Source organism: Chlorocebus sabaeus, chromosome 16 (assembly GCF_047675955.1).
Source record: "Chlorocebus sabaeus isolate Y175 chromosome 16, mChlSab1.0.hap1, whole genome shotgun sequence".
Classification (NCBI taxonomy): Eukaryota; Metazoa; Chordata; class Mammalia; order Primates; family Cercopithecidae; genus Chlorocebus; species Chlorocebus sabaeus.
The window spans coordinates 59,585,176-59,604,788 of NC_132919.1; the positions used below are offsets into that span (position 1 = coordinate 59,585,176).

The 19,613-nt window shown below is 37.8% G+C and overlaps 1 protein-coding gene across 6 annotated transcripts in view; it reads left to right on the top strand.

Annotated features, from left to right (window-relative positions):
• Positions 1-17,143, top strand: part of HELZ (helicase with zinc finger) — a 175,380-nt gene extending 158,237 nt beyond the window's left edge. For all 6 annotated transcript variants that reach the window (XM_008012026.3, XM_008012025.3, XM_008012033.3 and 3 more), the window contains 2 exons: positions 1,414-1,666; positions 9,000-17,143. In XM_008012026.3, coding sequence (XP_008010217.3) covers positions 1,414-1,666; positions 9,000-9,334 — 588 coding nt within the window. In that variant the 3' untranslated portion in view covers positions 9,335-17,143. The remainder of the gene's footprint in view (positions 1-1,413; positions 1,667-8,999) is intronic.
• The last annotated feature ends 2,470 nt before the right edge of the window (positions 17,144-19,613 follow it).

A 19,613-nucleotide genomic window follows, 5' to 3' on the forward strand; every position in this document is an offset into this window, starting at 1 on the left:
CTAGTGGTTCCATCTACTTTGACTTAATACTCTCAGTGCTTACCCCCACAATTTTCACGTTTAATTGGCTTGATAATGTCTACTTGTGCTATTTTATATTTCCAGAAGCCATCCTGTTATTGCTGTGCCAATTCATCTCTCTGCCTTCTTTTTAATCCAACCTCCAGTTCCTGATTTTCAATTATTGCTAACAACAGTGGTGAAAGTACAATTTCTGAGAGTCATAATTGACCGCAGACTGAACAGCAAATTTATTATTTGCTATCCAAAAAAGAAAAGAGGAAAAAGAAAGGGGCAATAAAACACCAATCCCATTCTGTCATTTGAGACTGAACATGGAATCTTATCTTTATATATTTAAAATAATTATATAGCAATGAACCCTTCCTGTGTGCCAAGAACTGTTGTAAATGCTGTGCATCCTTATTTAATTCTCCCAACAATCGCAGGATGTGGGGACTGTGGGTAATTCATGTTACAAAGAAGTTAGATCAATTGCCCAAGGTGACACTGCCAATAAAAGTCGGAGTCTGAAGTCTAACACAGACAGTCTGGCTTTAGATGGAGACTGGTACCTAACTACTGCTGTACACTGCCTTGCTGTTAGAATTGACTCTGAATATTGATCACAAGAATCTGGCAAGAACAAATTGAACAGCACTTGGGTAACTATAAAAAAATTTTGACATGGCTGCCACATAGATCTTGTTGGAAGGGTTAAAGGAATTTGGCTTGTGCAAATACAGGGAGTTTAGGGAGGAGTAAGTTAATTCGATTTCAGACATATAAAATTTTTTTTGAATAAATCAATGAGTATTCTGTGTCATTTGAAGTTTGACTAAAAGAAATGCAGTGGAGTCTAGTCAAGGGTACTTATGTTGGACAGGAGGAATCACATCTTGCCGTCAGGTCTAAAGAAAAACAAATTGTGATGTTATAAAGGAAGGACCCAAGAGATAAGTCTAGAATAGATGACTCTGCTCAAGAGGGCCATGACTCAATCGACTATACTTTACCCATTTAATTTTGATTGGATTTGTGCCTTCATGCTTTTTGTTAATCTACTATTTAAAATGTCAATAGAATTTTAGAACTGAAAATAACTACTTCAGTTCCCATATTCTACAGATAAGAAAACAGAATCAGAAATCAGACATGTATTGTCAGGACTATGCAGTGAGGAACAGAACTCAGTTTTGAGCCCAGGTCTTCTGACACCATGTCCAGGGCCTAGCCTACCCCCTCCCCGACCCTTTTTCTTTTTGGTGGAAGTAGGGTGGAGGGAGGGTTTCACAGTCACAGAATATTCTTGAGAATTTTTACTTTCTATAGTGAGATTGCTATGGAGTGAAAAGAGAGAGGACTATGGCACAAGGTGCACTGATTTATGAAATGTTATTTTTCTTTGTGTAGTATGAGCCCAGAGGACCTGGTCGGCCCTTGTACCAAAGAAGAATCTCATCTAGCTCAGTTCAACCTTGTTCTGAAGAAGTAAGCACTCCTCAAGACAGTCTGGCTCAGTGTAAAGAGCTTCAGGACCACAGTAATCAATCTTCTTTCAACTTTTCATCCCCGGAGTCCTGGGTAAACACCACCTCATCTACTCCTTATCAGAACATTCCGTGCAATGGATCCAGCAGGACAGCTCAGCCCAGAGAGTTGATAGGTAAGACAGAGTTGGTGGCTAAAACTAATCTCTACTCCTCAGCTCCCGGATATCTGTGGAATTTTTGTTTTTTTTTCCTTCAGGGCTGAGGGGGGCAAGTGGGAGTTGGTTAGATTAATATGTTTTCAAGGATTGGTTGTCAGTAAAGTGTTGACAATTTGCTATATAATAGAGTTTGGCCACGAGAGAGACCAGTAAAGTCTAACATTTTGAGATTTAGGAATCCTGTGTTTATTCCTTTATTCTGATAAACTGTAGAACTTCATGGCTAAAGAACAAAAAAGGCATAGAAAGAGATTGGAATGGATAAGACACTCTATCCATCTTGTACACATCTATCCAACTTGTACTGTCTGATGGAAAATCTAGAGTCTTCCTCTTTAGCCTTAAAGATGAATGCACTTTGATCTTTCCTCTGTTCTCTTTTTTATATTGAATATAAAGAAACTAATTATATTGCTCAAATTCTCTAATTCCTTCTCTTTGTATGCTGTAGACGTTGATCTTTGTGAACAAGTGTGAGATCTTTGTGTGGTGAATTTTTACCCAGTAGCATCAATTTTTTATTTGAAACAAATTTTGTTCATCTTTAGAATGTGAATCTATTGTTTCCATAACTGGCCCATTTTTGAGTATGTGCCATGCAAGCATATTTTTAGAACAATAGACGTGGTAGAAAAAAAAATTTTAAAGCTTTTGCTTTTATTTCCTGGCAAAAGACATTGTCATTTTAATCTTTAGACATTTGTCAGTACCTGTTAGGAGTAAACTGCTGTATTTTGCCTCGGGTTGCTTTGTCTTTTGTTGTTGTTGTTGTTTTTGAGATAGGGTCTCACTCTGTCGCCCAGGGTGGAGTGCAGTAGTGCAATCTCGGCTCACTGCAACCTCCACACCCCAGGCTCAAACGATCCTCCTGCCTCAGCCTCCCAAGTAGCTGAGACTATAGGCATGTGCCACTATGCCTGGCTAATTTTTGTGTTTATTTTTGTAGAAATGGGGTTTCGTTGTGTTTCCCAGGCTGGTCTCAAACTCCTGAACTCAAGCGATCTGCCCACCTCGGCCTCCCAAAGTGCTGGGATTTCAGGCATGAGCCACTGTGCCTGGTTGCTTTGTCACTTTTTTGTCTGTTTGTGAGACAGAGTCTCACTCTGTCACCCTGGCTGGAGTGCAGTGGCGCATTCTCAGCTCACTGCAACCTCCACCATCTGGGCTCAAGTGATTCTCCTGGCTCAGCCTCCCAAGTAGCTGAGATTGTAGGCACACACCGCCATGCCCAGCTAATTTTTGTATTTTTAGTAGAGGCGGGACTTCACCATGTTGGCCAGGCTGACCTCAAGTGATCCACCTGCCTTGGCCTCCCGAAGTTCTGGGATTACAGGTGTGAGCCTGCTTTGTCACTTTCAAAGCATAAATAGTATAAATACACTGGTATAAATACACTCATGTTATATTTGAATTTCCTGGCAAACATCTACATTACAAATCAGTGATGATAATTTGTTACTTTTTTGGTTATTATAATTTTTTTAAAGATAACATCATTTCTCTTCTTTTTCTTTCTTTTTTTTTTAACCTAAGTTTTAGGATAGCTTTTGGCCAAAATTAATAAAAAGCTGACCCAAGCTGATAAGGTAGAAAGCTCCTGAGCAAATGCTCATGTCATTTATGGTATCGTTTCTGCAAATATGAAGTCATTATTTTCTTCATTGCTTGGAGACGTACTGTGGTATTTTTAAATTGAAAGTATCACTTAGGCATTAAAAAATTAATTCAAATCATGAGTGTCCTGAAGCACAACTTCTTGTTTATCAGTTTTTTATTTTTAGAGAATTGTAGTAGTGGTATCAGACATAAAATAATTACATGAGAGACTTCTTACTGAAGTTAGAAATTTATTTCTTGAGCTTGAAGAAAACCGTTTATATTATATTGGTTTGAAAGTTTAAAAAGATCATTGTGTTTGATATGGATATCAGTTTACAATTAAACTAAGCCTAAAATAGAAACTTCATCTTTGGCCTTTTTAAACTTTGAATTTCCCATTTTAACACTGAATGCACTTTAGGCTCTTAGTAAATGCTTGTGAAGAAAGGAGATAATGACTAGATTCTGTGCAATTAAGGGGGTGAACCAGTTGCACTGCAGAGGGTGGGGAGTCGCTCCTCCAACACAGGTATGTTTGGTTTCTGTTCACTTACCTGGTGACAAGACATACTTTAGCAGACATTTTCTTTTAATGCATGGGATGAAAATTTTAGAGTAGAGATGTATTTTTTGTTTTGTTTTGTTTTGTTTTTGAGATGGAGTCTTGCTCTTGACACCCAGGCTGGAGTGCAATGGCACCATCTCGGCTCACTGCAGCCTCTGCCTCCTGGGTTGAAGCAGTTCTCCTGCCTCAGCCTCCTGAGTAGCTGGGATTACAGGCGCCCACCTAATTTTTATATTTTTAGTAGAGACTGGGTTTCGCCATGTTGGCCAGGCTGGTCTAGAACTGCTGACTTCGTGATCTGTCCGCCTCAGCCTCCCAAAGTGCTGGGATTACAGGCGTGAGCCACTGCGCCCAGCTGAGATGTGTATTTTGAAAAATATTCGTTGTAAGACTAATGAAATTCATGGTTTCAGAGAATGTTTTCTCTTATTGGGAATATATACATGATTAATTAGTAGCGATCTTGTATTCATGGTTAGACAAGGATATAGGCATTAAGTTAAACTGCTTCTAAAATATTATTTTCTAAGTATTTATTTAATTGAAAAAATTTAAAACTAGGCTGGACATGGTGGCTCACAGTTGTAATCCCAGCACTTTGGGAGGCCAAGGCAAGTGGAACACCTGAGGTCAGGAGTTCAAGACCAGCTTGGCCAACATGGTGAAACCCCATCTCTGCTAAAAATACAAAAATTAGCCAGTTGTGGTGATGCGTGCCTGTAATCCCAGCTACTTGGGGGCTGAGGCAGGAGAATCACTTGAACCCGGGAGGCGGTGGTTGCAGTGAGCCGAGATCACACCACGGCCCTCCAGCCTGGGCAACAGAGCAAGACTCCGTCTCAAAAAAGACAAAACAAACAAACAAAAAAAACAGTTAAAACTAATTACATTGCTATGAAACAGAGAACATTGTTAAATAAGTCTTAATAAAGTAAATAAAAATAGTAAGTTCTTGAACAACCAAAGCCATGTTTATTTTATATATTATTTTAGACAGCAGAGAACATTTTTGTATTGAAATATTTGTTAAATTGTTCTTGAAAGCAGTTGTTTTATTCACAAAATCAGTGACATTTGGAGGGAAAAGTGATAAATATACTAGAAAGATGTTAAATGCTTTAAAATCATTTTGAACAATATTATGAATTTTTAAAATTTTAAAATAGTACTATAAAATTAACATATTGAATAAATAAAATACTCAAGCTAAAACGTGAAATATTTTCACCTTAACCTCTGAATTCTAGTTTTATGTTATATTGGACAGCTGTATTGCTGATGTTAACATGCTTTTGAAACTTTGTCATATTGTGAGTGTAAAGTAGCTTCCATCAGGTGTCACTAGTGTGTTTTAGAGGAAATGAACCATTGTGGTTTGAGTTTTAAAAAGAAATATTAGTGAGATTTCTTGTGGTTTCAGTTTTTTACTTATTTTGAACTCAAGGATAGAGCTACCTCGCTAAATATTTGAAGATCAAATATCTGAGTTCATTCTATTTGATGATTGTCTTAAGCTACATCTGATTGCAAGAAACAGAAACCAACCCAAAGTAGCTCAGGTAAAAGTAGTTTTACTGGAAATAAGGTCCAGGGAGGCCAGCTGGGTTGATGAAGGGAGCTGGATAGTTTTCTGGCCACTGTGTTTAAACCATGGAAGGTGCGTAGCACAAAGTGCCTGGCCCATGGTAAATAGCCACTCCATGTGATGGTCTCAGCATCTCCCTCCAGGCCTATGGCTTCCTCTGTGTACCTGTTCCTTTGTCCTGCTTTTCTTTGAATTGGTCTTCTGATCACTGTACTCTTCTGTGTGTTTTAAGTAATCTAGCTAAAGGTCTCACTTTACCTCTTTGTCTGCACCCACGCCCCAGCCCACCCCCCCGCCCCCCGTCCCCCCCGTCCCCCCGTCCCCCCGCCTCACATACACATACTGAAATTTCTGGGAAGAGAAATCCAGCCCAATATGAATCAAGTATGTTCCAGTGGGACACTTTCTTCCTGACATGAACACAAGGAAGGAAGAGACAGTCTCTGTGGCCCGCTAACCACAGGGCCATCAAGAAGCAGAGTGCCATACTCACAGAGCTCAGTGAAAAAGATGGCATGGTCCTCTCCCTCAAGGAGCTATCTAGTTTGGGAAATAAGATTAACATACATAAAGCAATAACAATCAATATTAAATGGCATAAAACTAAGTGCTAAATGTGCAGTATAGACACTGTACCCTTAAAGATGGTGGAGTAGTTGGGAGAAAACTTTGTACAAGAGGAACTAACTCACCTCTCTGTTACCGCCCTCTGTTGTCTAATATTAACCTTTTACTATGTTCAGAGGAGACTAATGAGGAAATGCTTCCCATTTTTGTCCTTTCCTACCTGTATCAGTTAGGGTAAAGGCTAAGCCGTTGTCCCAAAGAGACCCCAAAGTACAGTGCCTTAAATAAGATAGAAACTTATTTTTCTTTCACCTAATTGGCTGGTTCACACTATCTGAGTAGCTTTGCTTCACAAAGTCATTGAAGGGCCCAAGGTCCTTCTACTGTGTCCCACTGTCCTCTAAAGGCTTGTCTTTGTTTGCGTAGTCAAAGCTAGGTTTCTGCCATGAAAGTGTTTCAAGGCAAGTGGCTTATCTTCAAGCTAGAGATGACACAGAAATTGCATGCACACTTTTGCTCATATCTAATTAAGCCAAATTTAGTTACTTGGCCATACTCAGCTGCAAGGGAAGCTGGGAAATGTAGTCACTAGATGAGCAACCACGTGTCCAATTTAAACTTAGTGTAGTGGGTGGGGTTTCTGTACCTAAAAGGAAGCAGGGAAAGCACGGAAACCAAGAGATTGTTACTAGTCTCTCCTATGCCCTCCTAGTCTTTCCCCACCTGTTTAAATCCTTCAGGACTCATCCCCGGTTTCATCTTCTCTGTGTAGATTCCCTCCTGGCTCTCCCAGAACTCCCTTAGGACCTATTAGCATTCATTGTTCCACTTCTATTGTTATTTAGCCTTGCCATGGGTTTCTATCTTATTTCCACAATAAAATGATAAGTTTATGAAGGGCTGCTCTAACCAACTGTATACTTTCATGGGTATAGCACAGCAGTGAATACATAGTAAGTGCTCAATAAATATTTATTGGATTGAGATGGCAGTTTAAGGTTTTAGATGGGTAACTGGGCAAATTCCAGATATGAGAAGCAAGCTGTGAGAAAGCAGGAAAAGCACACTGACCATGGCTCACCTGACTGTTTAATTAAATGGAAGGTCTGTGAGAATATCCAGAATTTATTTGAAAAGACGTAGAGGTGGAAAATAAGACTTCAAAGAGCAGAGAACACAATTTATTATAGGGTCACAAAAAACTTAAAAAACACTGACACAGGAATAGAAACACGGTTCAGTGGAACATGAAGACTAGAAAGCCCAGATACAGATTTCAATGCACAAAAGAATTTAGTAATAATAGAAGTATGACCAGCATAGAAGGGATGGATTATTCAATAAATGATTATTTAATTATCTAACTATTCAAGGGAAAAATAAATGAACAGTTATATCTTTACCTTATGCCACATAACAAAATAAATTGCAGATAGATTATAAAATTTTAATTTGAAACAGGAAACCCTTAAAGATTCACAAAAAGATGTAAATATTTACCTGACTTTGCATAGGAACTAGTTCATGGATTTGCTTAGTAAAATCTAAAACATTTGTTGACAAAGTGGAAGCATTATAAATAACATTAAAAGGGAAATCACGAAACAGGTAAAAATATTTGCAACATGTGACAAAAGAATAGTATTCTTCATATGTAAAAAGTGCCTACAAAATAATAGGAAAAAACAATAGAATAGTATGTCCAATAGAATAATGGACAAAGATAGTCTGCAAATAGGTAATAAACAGGGAAAAACTGTTCCTACACACCAACTGTCAAGGAAATGCAAATTGTAACCACAAGAAGATAATTATTTACTTAATAAAATAGGCTAAGGCTTTAAACAGTCATAATGCCAGTGTTGTGATGGGGTATGGCAGTGGACAGACATGACTGGCTGAGTACACATGGGCAGCATCTTCCTGCAGAGCAGTTTGGCCACAGCTGTTAGAAGCTTTGGACACCTAGGGATTTATCCTAGGAAATAGCTGTGAAATACATGAATTCGTATAGCTCGTACATCCCATTGTACACCTAGGCATTTATCCTGAGGAAGTAGCCATGAATATTTAGAAATATTTACCTGGAACATCACAGTCCAGAGAAGAGAAAAATTGGCGATAATGAAAATTTCTAAAAATGAGACATTACCTAAGTAAGTTATGAAATACTCTAAATCGAGTACTTAGGGAAAAATAAAACAACAACTTAAGGTCTATCTCGGTATTCAGAAGTATGAATGACTTTCTTCTTTGAACTTTTCTGAAATTTTCATATTGTCCTCAGTGAATTTGTATTGTTTGTAATCCAGTAAAATGTTATATAAAGTTTTAAAAGATTGAAAAGAAAAGCGTTTATTTGAAAGCAAGCTATGGTTTAGTGAGCAATAAAATTGGTTAGGAAGGATGGAGTCAAATTTTAAGGAACCTTGAAAGGCAGGCAGATTATAGGAAATGTGAAGTCATTTACAGTCCCCCCACACACACCTTATTCCATGTTACTCAGTATATAATACAAGGAAGGGTAGCATTGTAAACAAATGGAATCCCATGGCACTGTTACTTAGCTCAGTAATAAAAGCTGTTGTGACCAGGAGTCTGGATATGCAGCTCCTTTTTATTTAAGAGAGAGCGTGTGCCTGTTTACAAACTATGAGCAGTTACTAGAATAAATATCAAAGTGTACAGTTACACAAACTACTTTATTTTTCAGCAAGCCTTCAGATTTGAACTTTAGTTTTTATATGTTAGCTATTCCACTTCTCATGGCTGTTTTATGTGTCTATAAGATAGAGATGTTTGGTTGGATGTGTTGTGATTTCAGCATTCTGTGGCAGAAGGTGTCTGTCCTTGTGGCTGTACTATCCCCGTGTTCCTGGAGATGAGAGCCAGTTCTGACACACTGAGTGAATGAGGCACATGAACATTGCTGGGCTCATCCTTAAATCAGTGTCACTGTTCTCTGCTTTTAGCGCCACCCAAGACTGTCAAACCCCCTGAGGATCAACTGAAGTCGGAGAACCTCGAGGTGTCCAGTTCCTTCAACTACAGTGTGCTGCAGCATCTCGGCCAGTTTCCACCCCTTATGCCCAACAAGCAGATCGTGGAGTCAGCCAATAGCAGTAGCCCCCAGAGCTCTGCAGGGGGCAAGCCTGCCATGTCCTATGCCAGTGCTCTGCGGGCCCCTCCAAAGCCCAGGCCCCCTCCTGAGCAGGCCAAGAAGAGTAGCGACCCTCTGTCTCTCTTCCAGGAACTGAGCCTGGGAAGCTCATCTGGCAGCAATGGCTTTTACTCATATTTTAAATAATCACTTTTTTTTCCCCTCAAGGGAGAATGTTTTAATTTCTGTTTGTATCAGTAGAATTAAGGTAGTTGGACTTCATCTATAGATGCACAGTTCCCTTTGTTTTAATATTAAATATGTTCTCACTTAATTGCTTTGCTGCTAGACTTGCAACTAATTTTTTTAAAGTATATTCCATTATTTTGCATTTTTGATGTGTCAAAACTTTGACAGCTTTTATGTAGAATAAAAACAAATTTTTAAATTTGTGTATTGTTACATATGTTTGCATCAAGCTAGCAGCCAAGAGGTTAATTGTGCAACTATTAAAAAAAAAAAAAAAAAGAAAAAAAGTTTGTCTAAAATGTATTTAAAAAGAAAAAAAAATTGTAAGCATTTACATTTATTCAATAATATTACCATATGCTGGGTTTCTGTACCAGAAATGGCCAGTTGATGTACAAATGTATGTTATTTTTGCTTAAATTCATTTAAATTTTTTTTAAAATAAAGGGGCAGCATCTTCTAAGTACTTTATCAGCTTTTTTTTTTTTTTTTTGTGACACGATGCTGCATTCTAAAACTTTTATAGTTTTAGACTATGTATGATGTGTTGTTGTAATCTCCATCCACCATAGGATAGAGTTAAAGGCATTCTTTTTGCAGGCATATTTTGTATGCCACTGTTTTTTGAAATGTGAAAAAAACATTGGCATACTTAGTTATTTTTTGGACAAGCTACACTTCAAGCTTGTTTTTAATGTTAATTTGGTAGTGTGTTTTTTTTTTTTTTTAAACAAATCAAGAAGCTGAAAAATTTTTAGGATTGTTGGTGCTTAGTAGACTTGATAACTATTTTAAAAATGCGTGAATTTAGTACAGTTCTTTTTTTCTCACTATGCATGTGTAAATGTTTGTAACCTGGCTTCCCTCTTCTCCAGTGGTATAAAGAATTGTGCCGCTTTAAGGTTTGGGTTTTTTTCCCTCCAGTAAAAATTTTGGTACCTTATTTGATGTTTACATTAAAATGTGACATTATATGTGGCCATTCAAATATTTTGCTAGATGTCTTGTTTGAGGAAGACCATTAAAGAAGAAATATAATGTTTGTCAAAAATGTATCAAAATTCATCAGAATCTGGGGCAGAAAACTACCCTTGTGTTTCATGTCTTTCAGTTCTTCTAAAATTCCCCTATTGAACTTGTACACAATATAAAATTTAATAAGCCATCTTAAATATTCTGCCATCTAAAAATTGCTTTGAATGAATTTTGGTAAAATCCAAAGGAAAATGTTTACCCTCTTGAAACTTTTGGTCTTGTCACACATTTAAAGCAATATATGTCCTTATTTTCCTGACCTAGTAATACTACTTTTATATTTCAGAGGTATCTTGAAACTACAATATAAACTTTTAAAAAATAATAAGACGAGGCTGGGAAACCTTTCAAACGAACCCAATCTTCCTGATGATCCATTCAAAAACAGGTTTTTGGAAGACCACTTTTGATAGGCCATCCTATAATCAAAGTACATTTTTTTAAAACCAGGTTGAGAAGTGGCAAAGGTAAAGAAAAATTACTGACATTTCTTCTATGATTGGAGTTTAGTTTATGTTGGCCAGCTACAGCCCCTTTTAATCCTCAGACAATTTGGGATAAAAGAGTGCCTTTGGTTAATGGTTAGCAAGCTCCAGGACAAGTGCCGCGTGCCTCTTTTATTCAGCTCTACCTTTCTGCTAAAAGTGCGGTTCATTTGTGTGTGGCTTCGCGTTACGGGCTGTGGGTCTCTGTGTAAGGTGGCAGACATAGACTTGTAAACTGCAGACGTGTTAATGGTTAGTATAAATCACAGTTGGAAAACTGAGCCAGCAAGTTCCAGCACCACGCTTTCTCTGTATGATGTCAGATCACCACATTTAGCGATGTCAAATTTTACTCAACATACTTTAGTAGGAAGAAAAGAAGAAAAAGTTTTGTCACGTAGCTATGTACTTTTAAGTCTATGACAAAACTCAAGACATAGTCTGAATGAAAATTAGATCTCCCCGATTTGAGGATGTTGTCATTTTCCCATCAGTGATTATCCACCACCCCAGTACACAGGACTACAACGCAAGCTAGATAAGTGTTCAAAAGCGATCTGTCAAGCCAGAATTGTCAAGTCAAGGCTTTCAGTTGACCCCTTGTCATGAGGTTATTGCCTAATTTTCTGTTTTCTATACTTGAATCTTTAAAAAATATCAGTTTTTAAATTATTTATATTTATATTTAGTTAAGGGTCATGGGGTCATGTATGCACCCCCATTACCTTATATAAATATGTTGATGGAAGCTTTGGATAAGGAAGCTATTAAGTTGTCATGACATCCTTGTTCTAAGCAGTTATTTCTAAAAACTAAAAATAATAGCTACTTATTGACCCACCTCTCTGCTGTGAGTATATGAGTGCTCCTCATTCCTTATCATTTCCATAGCCAGTCAAGGATTCTCATGTTGCTTCCATCTGATACTCTTCTTAGATTCTGCATCCAATGCTTATTTTGACTTACAACAAGCTTACTCTTCCTCAGCATTACATAATGCCATCTTTGTAACCGTGCTTTAAAGAACCTGCTCATTATGCATAGTATCTTAGAACATTTTGAACAAGTCTTGTGTAAGAATCATTGCAAGTTTCCATCAAAATGAGGCATGTCTTCTGAGTACAGCTGATGTTCTTTGGGTATTACTTGAATAGTAGTAGCAAGTACCCATAAATCAGATTTATGAAACATAATTTATATACTAGGTTCAACCCTTATATATGCATATATATGTATAGTATATGTATATATGTATATAAATTTTTTTTCCAGAAAACTTGATGATAGCGCTCAGATAATACCAAGTATTACCAGCTTCCATTTCTTCAGAACAGATTTTTTTCTAAGTGAGGTTAATTATTCACATAATGTCTTTTTACGTCTTTGTCCTTTGTGTCACTCTGGAGTTTTCTTTTTCTTGCCAGAATATTTTGTTTCACTTTTTAATTTCAGTGCTACTTGAGATTTTCCTTTTTTTAACCTTAAAGACCGTATTTTAGATGATAGAGTTTGTAAAGTAGAGCCTTCATGCTGAAAAATTTCTTTTCATGATCTAAAAATGGTATTTTGTTACAATTTGAAGAACCTCATTCCGTGTAACATGGATATTTTCTGGTGTGTTTTTAAAGGGGCTTTTGGTTGTCATTTGGACATATGCTTTGCCAAAATGTTATAGCAGAACTTTGTTTTTGATTAATCAGTAGTTAATTATTGACCATTTAAACTAACATGACCTTAATTTTCCTTTCCTCACACAGATATACTTTCTATCCAGGTCATTTTTTACACGTGAAATAACAAACTGCTTTGTGTAGGTTTTTTTTTTTTTAATCATCAGATTTTAGAATAAGTTTAGGTTCGATGTAAACATCAACTGGTCTTTTCAGTTCAGAGAACTGCAGAATACGTACAATAAGCAGAATTCCCACTGAATAAGCATTACCTAATTAAACATAGCAATTTCTAAGACCTATTTATGAAAATACTCTCCTCTTTTATGGAGGCAGTGGAGCTGCTGAGAAAGCTAACTGAATTTCCCAACTTTGGGATAATTAATATATAGTATTGTGTTGCTCTAGTGTAGTTGATTTTATGTGTTTAATATTTTTCATGTCAAGAGCAAAGCTGCAGACGTAAAAGGTATTTCTCTAGCCCCCTTAGCTACAGCGAGCCACTTTTGTTAAGAGTTCAGGGTGTGAAGAACAATTTCAAGATAAATTTTAGTATTTCAACTATCGTTATTAAGAAAATTAGACTTACTGAAATACTCATTTAAAAACAGACACCTTCTATAGCATTGTTTTATAGTGGAGTTGTTTTTAAAAAGGGAATCCCAGAAAGAATCTATAAAAATACAAGGTTAAAACTTTAAATGTATTGAAAGATACAAATTGGTGCTTTCAGATGTTATGTAGGCTAGCCATCGTTTTTTGTTTTTTTTCCCTCCAGCTCCTCAATGATAGTAATTTGTCTTTTGTGATTTACCAGACATTATTTCTTGCTTACCATCCCCTTAACATATGAAAATCCTTAATTTCTACTGTCACGCTATATGTCTTCCTGAATCTCAAGGTATAAATGTCTTAATGGATCTGATTTGTCTCCACTCTTTGCCTTCTGATCCACATTCAAACCGTCTAGAAATTAGAAAGAATAGCTAATGTTCTAACTATGATTTCTGGTTCAAAATATCCCGTAGTGGTGCCAATCACTTATAAAGACACCATCTCCATCTTGAAAGAGTAACTGGCATGTTAGTCTTGAAAGTGTTCGTTATGATACGCTCCTCAGATTTCCCATCTGCTTGAGGATGGACATTTATTAGCTGAGACTTTAAAACTGCTAAAGTCACACTTTCTACTTTCATACCTGTTTAATTAGTAATGTCAAGACCATTGTTGCAAGGAGTGAATCTTATTAAACACATTCTGTGACTACTTTAAACTAGAATATGAGGTTCAAGAGATTTTAAAACAATTGTAACATTTAAAATTTTTGAACCAATTGAAAATGTCTACTTTGGAGTGAACTTTAAGGAAACAGTCACCGGAGTTTCTAAAAATTTTGGGGAGGGAGGTACCTAATAGAAGAATCTAGACTTAGAAATGTGAACTGTGTTTAAATTCCAAACCCAGTTCTGCAGTGGTCGTCTAAAGCGTCTAAAACTGGAGTGTTAAGAAAACCCAGAGACATTCATATAGTTTCAGTTATCAGAGTATTAGACCAGATTTTATTTGCAATTTGTTCAACAGAGAGATTTTATTTTGATACAGATATTAAGCATAAAGCATAGTAAGTTTTATATAATTCTATGAGTTCATTAAACAATATTATGAAATTTTCATTATGTTCGTGGGGAGTCTTTTTAACTGTTTCTACCTCATATATGAGGTCTCTTCTGTATTTTACTTTGCATACTAGCATGTGATTGCCTGCCTTAGAACTATGTAGAGGAGGGGAAATCAATATTACCTTTTAAGAAATTTTTGATTTTATGAAGTGTTTTCATTAATACTTTTTTAGTGTTTGAGAAGTAAAGGGGAAAGGGTGGCAAATTACATAGGTTGCAACACAGAGTAGAAGTCATATAGTACTATTTACAAATCTGTCCTGTTTTAAGATTTTAGAATTGTGAACAGGATGGAGCAATGGTTCTTAAACTTTAGCCAGTATCAGAATTGCCTCGTGGTCTTGTTAAAATTCAGATAGCTGGATCCACCCCCAGCATTTCTGATTTTGGTCTGGAGCCTGATAATTTGCATTTCCAACAAGTTTCCAGGCGATGCTGATGCTGCCAGTCCAGGAACCACACTTTGAAAATCACTGGTCTGATTCTCACGGTTTGAAAGTCTCAGAGACCTTCAGAGTCTGAATGTCTTTTCAACCATGCATTTATTTACTCAGTGTAAAAAACTGATCTCTGGAGGCATTTTTATAAATCTGGTGCCGTGAGTGGAACATTTGTGGAGAAAGGTCTCCATGGAGCGACAGGCCCTTGGATTGACCACCATCCCTCCTCCCTCTTACCCCTGCTGGGGTCTGCACTGCTCTTCCGCAGTAGGGTGAAGGAGCTCTTTGGTTTTAGGGTGAGTTTGCTTTTGTGTACACTGCTGCCTGGGCATTGGTCTAGAAGCTGTGCATTTGTTTGGTGTGCTTAGAGTCAATCTTGATCCACATGCATGGAAGTGAGAATCCTGGAAAGAAGCCATCAGAATGCCATGAGAATGCACCTAGCATGTATCGAGGCACTGAGTGCAGCAGTCCCTGTCCTACAATGGCAGTGGCATGGAGCATCGAAAACAACAGATAATCCTTAAATAATAGTTTGTTTTGTTTTGTTTTGTTTTGTTTTTTGGGACGGAGTCTTGCTCTGTCACCCAGGCTGGAGTGCAGTGGCATGATCTAGGCTCACTGCAACCTCCGCCTCCTGGGTTCAAGTGATTCTCCTGCCTCAGCCTCCCGAGTAGTTGGGACTACAGGTGTGCGCCACCACACCCAGCTAATTTTTGTATTTTTTAGTGGAGACGGGGTTTCACCATGTTGGCCAGGATGGTCTCCATCTCTTGACCTCATGATCTTGCCTGCCTTGGCTTCCCAAAGTGCTGGGATTACAGGCATGAGCCACCGCGCCCGGCCAATGTTTAGTTTTTATGGTTATTTTTTTTTTGGCGGGGGGAGGGTGGTGAGGGCAAAGGATTTGTTTTTCAAATTATGTGTTTCTCAGGTTAACAAAGTTATTTTAGATTCTGTGGCATGCCAGCAGGTGTTAGAGAGAGCCTGAAGTGTTATATGGCAGAAAATAAATGTCTCTGATTACTTTGCTACCTTTAAAAAAAATCTATGTGTGTTTGCAAAACAGCCTAGGGGGATCTGCCACCTGCACAGCATGGATTATTCATAAGTCATAGATGCACATGTATGGGCACGTTATTTTTGAGAAAGAAACTGCCTATAATATAATAAACCTGTCAGGTCTTTGGGTAGTTTTTAATTTGTGTGTTGTTGCTGTTTTATCTGGACTGCATCTTGGGGGGTATTGAGCTCTGCTTCTGGTTTTTAGTTTGGCTTTGAATTTACTGAGATACTAGAAAGACAAAAAAAAAAATCTATTTTTAAGGTAATAGAATACAGAATGACTTAGGTGTAAAAGTACACGTGAAGACCGTTGTAGAATATACAGCTTTGGAGTTTTCTTAAGACACAGTCCTTCCTGCTGAAAAGGCTCGCTAACTTTCGGAGAGGATTGTTTATATTTTCAGCCTAGGTTCCTTTATGCAGTCCCAACTTAGGGGGAGCTTTGGTTTATTTACACTTCGCTTTGCACGATACCTTGTATGCGAAGACCTCTTTATATCTTTCAGTAGGTCAGAGGGCTCTTTGTCCTGGTTGAAGTCCCAAAGTGTCAGTGCAGCTGAGAATGTCTCAGCCTCCCCCTTTACAGAGGAAGGATCCTGGATTTTCATAAATCCAGACCATGCCTGCTTCCTATAAATCCATGTATATGACATTGTACTGTATCTGATTCCTGTGCCAGTCATCTGACCTGATCCTTTAAACCCCATAAAGGTACTGGCTATATGTAGTAGTTGTATCCTAGGTAAATATGGTGATTAAAATACTTCTAAATTATAAAGATAATGAGTTCTGCATTTTATTAAAGGGTCCTGTTATTAGTGACACAGGATTTTTTTTTTTTTTTTTTTTTAATGCTTCATACATATAGTTCTTATCTAAACTTGTTCAGCTAACTTCATAGATCAGTTACTTAGCAAATTCATACTGGGTCTTATTTTGGGAAGTCTTCCTGAGGGAAGCTGTACAAAATTGAGGTGGTCAGGTTCATCTCTTCAAAGTACCAGTTATACAGCCATCTAAATAAGCATAATTTGTGGCAAAATTATAACAATGTTTTTTCTTTGCAGTAAACGATACCTCATCTAAGAGGCTCTAATACCTAAAGAGTTTATCCTTAAAAGGAAAAGTGACTTTGTACCATAAAATAACCCCAAAGCCACTCTCGAGGGTTTTTATTTTCTTCTTTCTTTGTCTTTATCTTTTCTAACTTAGTTTTGGAATTACGTTAGCTACTTTGGTTCCATAGAACAAGTTTTCAACTTGGGGTCTACAGTTCCTACAGTGTGCTCATTGTCTCAGTGAAGTTCTTTTGTTTTCAAAGATTCATGGTAACACAAAATGTATTTTACTGCTACAACTAAAATGTATTTATAATAAAATGCCTTTTTAATAATTTGGAGATGTGTTTATTATGTGTGAACTGTAATTCTCTGCTTCCTTCTGCTCTTAAGGTCAAAGGTCTGACTGAAGTTAAGCATAGCCCTTTGATTTTATTCCTGATAGTAAATGGTAAAACGAATGTAACTGAGAACTCAGTGTGAATTTGTAAAGTTGTAATTCTACTTTCCGGAAATTTGTGACTTGGCTTAAATCCCCAAACGTCAGCAGTAATGCTTTTAAGACTTAAAAGTGTTACCTGAAAGTTTAAAGATCTCCAGTGGTCAGTGAGAAAATAAGCCCTTTTCAAAGAGTCATTCAACATACATCTTACAAATTTAAGAAAATTATCCTGAATTACTCTTAACAAGTCACTTAGTTGTTAATGCAGCCCGGAATTTATTTGAGAACTCATAAACCTAGTTTGTAGCAATATATTATGTAGGTATAGTCATGTACTTCACAGTAATGTGTGACAAGCATTAATTCAACAATCCAAAACAAAACAAAAAAAAAACAACAAAATTGCTGGTTGTGCAGAAAATTGTCCTGAGTCAAGGTCTTGTTTTTCTTGGGGAAATAATTCTTTGCATCTGCCATGATGTGATTTTGAGAAGCATTAGCAGGTCACAGAAGGCTTTGTGTGCCCTGGCTATTTTATTTTTAACATCCTATTAATGTGGCACCATAAATCTAGCTTGAATATACTGTGCTTCAAGTTTGTAAATGTAAGTAGATGGGACGGTCAGCCTTTCCTAAGGACAATGTACCGTTTGTACTCATTGTGGTGAATCCATTTTAAGCTAGATATCTCACTTTGAGTTGATTTGATATGACATTAATCTAATCTGGACTTTAGAAATAAAAACTTCTTTCTATATAAATCAAATGGATTTGGGGGGACTCCTTGAGCTGTTGCCTGCTCTAGATGAAATAACCCCAGGCTCCACTGTCAGTGGGAAAATGCAGATGTGATTGCTTCAGGTGTTAGCCCTATGCCATATTGATGCCCTTTGAAGCATTTTTCTGAGAATGGTATTAGTATGAAAGTTAGTGTGTGTGAAAATTGATAAAACAATCACTTCCTTTCATCAAAACTGCAAGATGTGGAGTGCAGGTCAAGCATGAAGAGGGAAAGCTGATTAGCAGAAGCAGTGCTGGGATGGAGAGCCGTTTTTAAACTGGAACATCCAGATATTCCTGTGGTTAGCTCTGAACAGCCAAAGAGCACTTAGTCTGAAATTGACTCTGCTGCTCAAGTTACATAATATTGTCCTAACAAATCAATTCCCTAATGAGTGGAAATCCTCTTAAGATTTGAAGAGCCCTCAGTTCATGCTACCAACTGCAACCAGTTCCCTTTCTGAAATAGATAAGATTGTACCACTCTTTTGCTGAAAAGCCTTCAGTGGCTCTCCATCACATCCTATGTTTCTTAGCTGGACTTGGAGGCACTCAAGGCATGTTCGTGTGCATTGTACATACCAGGTTATAGCAGATCAGTCACCGTCACTTCCTGAATAAACCCTTGATCTTCCGGCCTCTCGATTTTGTTTGGAACATGCCCATCAGCTCTCAGACTCCCACTCCCCAGAGATACTGATTGAGACTCAATTTCACCTCCCACACTACCCAGTTGGAATTAGCCCCTTTTGTCTCTGTGCTTGCAATTAAGCTTTATACCTCCCTTATCACCATTTTTGTATTATAGTTGGGAGTCTATGAGCTTTTGGGAAGCAGAGATCATGTCCTCAGACCTCTAAACCACCAGCACCAGCTCTGTGCCTGTTATATGGCAGGCTTTTGATGAACGCTTGCTGAACTGGATCTGGGGGTTTGATCGAGAGAAGAGCTTAAAGATGCTCTCTCCCCCCCGTTGACATTCTTTGCCTGACATTCTTTGCCCACACAGTGTGGCCTTATGACAACACTTAGCAGGAGAGTGATGGCTTGGAATGAAGGAGGAGTAAGCTGTCCTGTCCGGTGATGTCTCTGCCCATTCCACATGGTTCTCCGAGCAGTGACAAAGTATTAGCGTTCATGAGTATTTTGTGTCTTGCCTGATATCACTGTTAGAACCCTTTTCCTGACAGCTTCACCATGGTTATGTCAGTGTTGACGGATGCTGCCTACTTTAGCACATTCTGGTCTGTAGGCATATACCTGCCATGCAGTGCTCTGGGAATATGATGAAATTCCCCTTTTGAAGCTCTGGTTGATTTGAAATCCACAGAGGAAGGTAATTAAGTTGAATAGAAGCTGCAGCTTGCAAAACCTATGGCATTATCCCACTTTTAGCTCATTAAAACTGCTGCTCTGCAAATTGATTTGAACCTTTGTTTCAGGAAATTGTGCTGCAATTCCCTGAGAACAAAGTGATGCAGGCGAGGTGATCTGGAGGAGCCAGTGAAGGACTCTGAAGGTAGGCATGGCCAGCCGGACACTCAGCTCACATGCTCTGCTCCCCTGCACATGGAGCCGTGGGA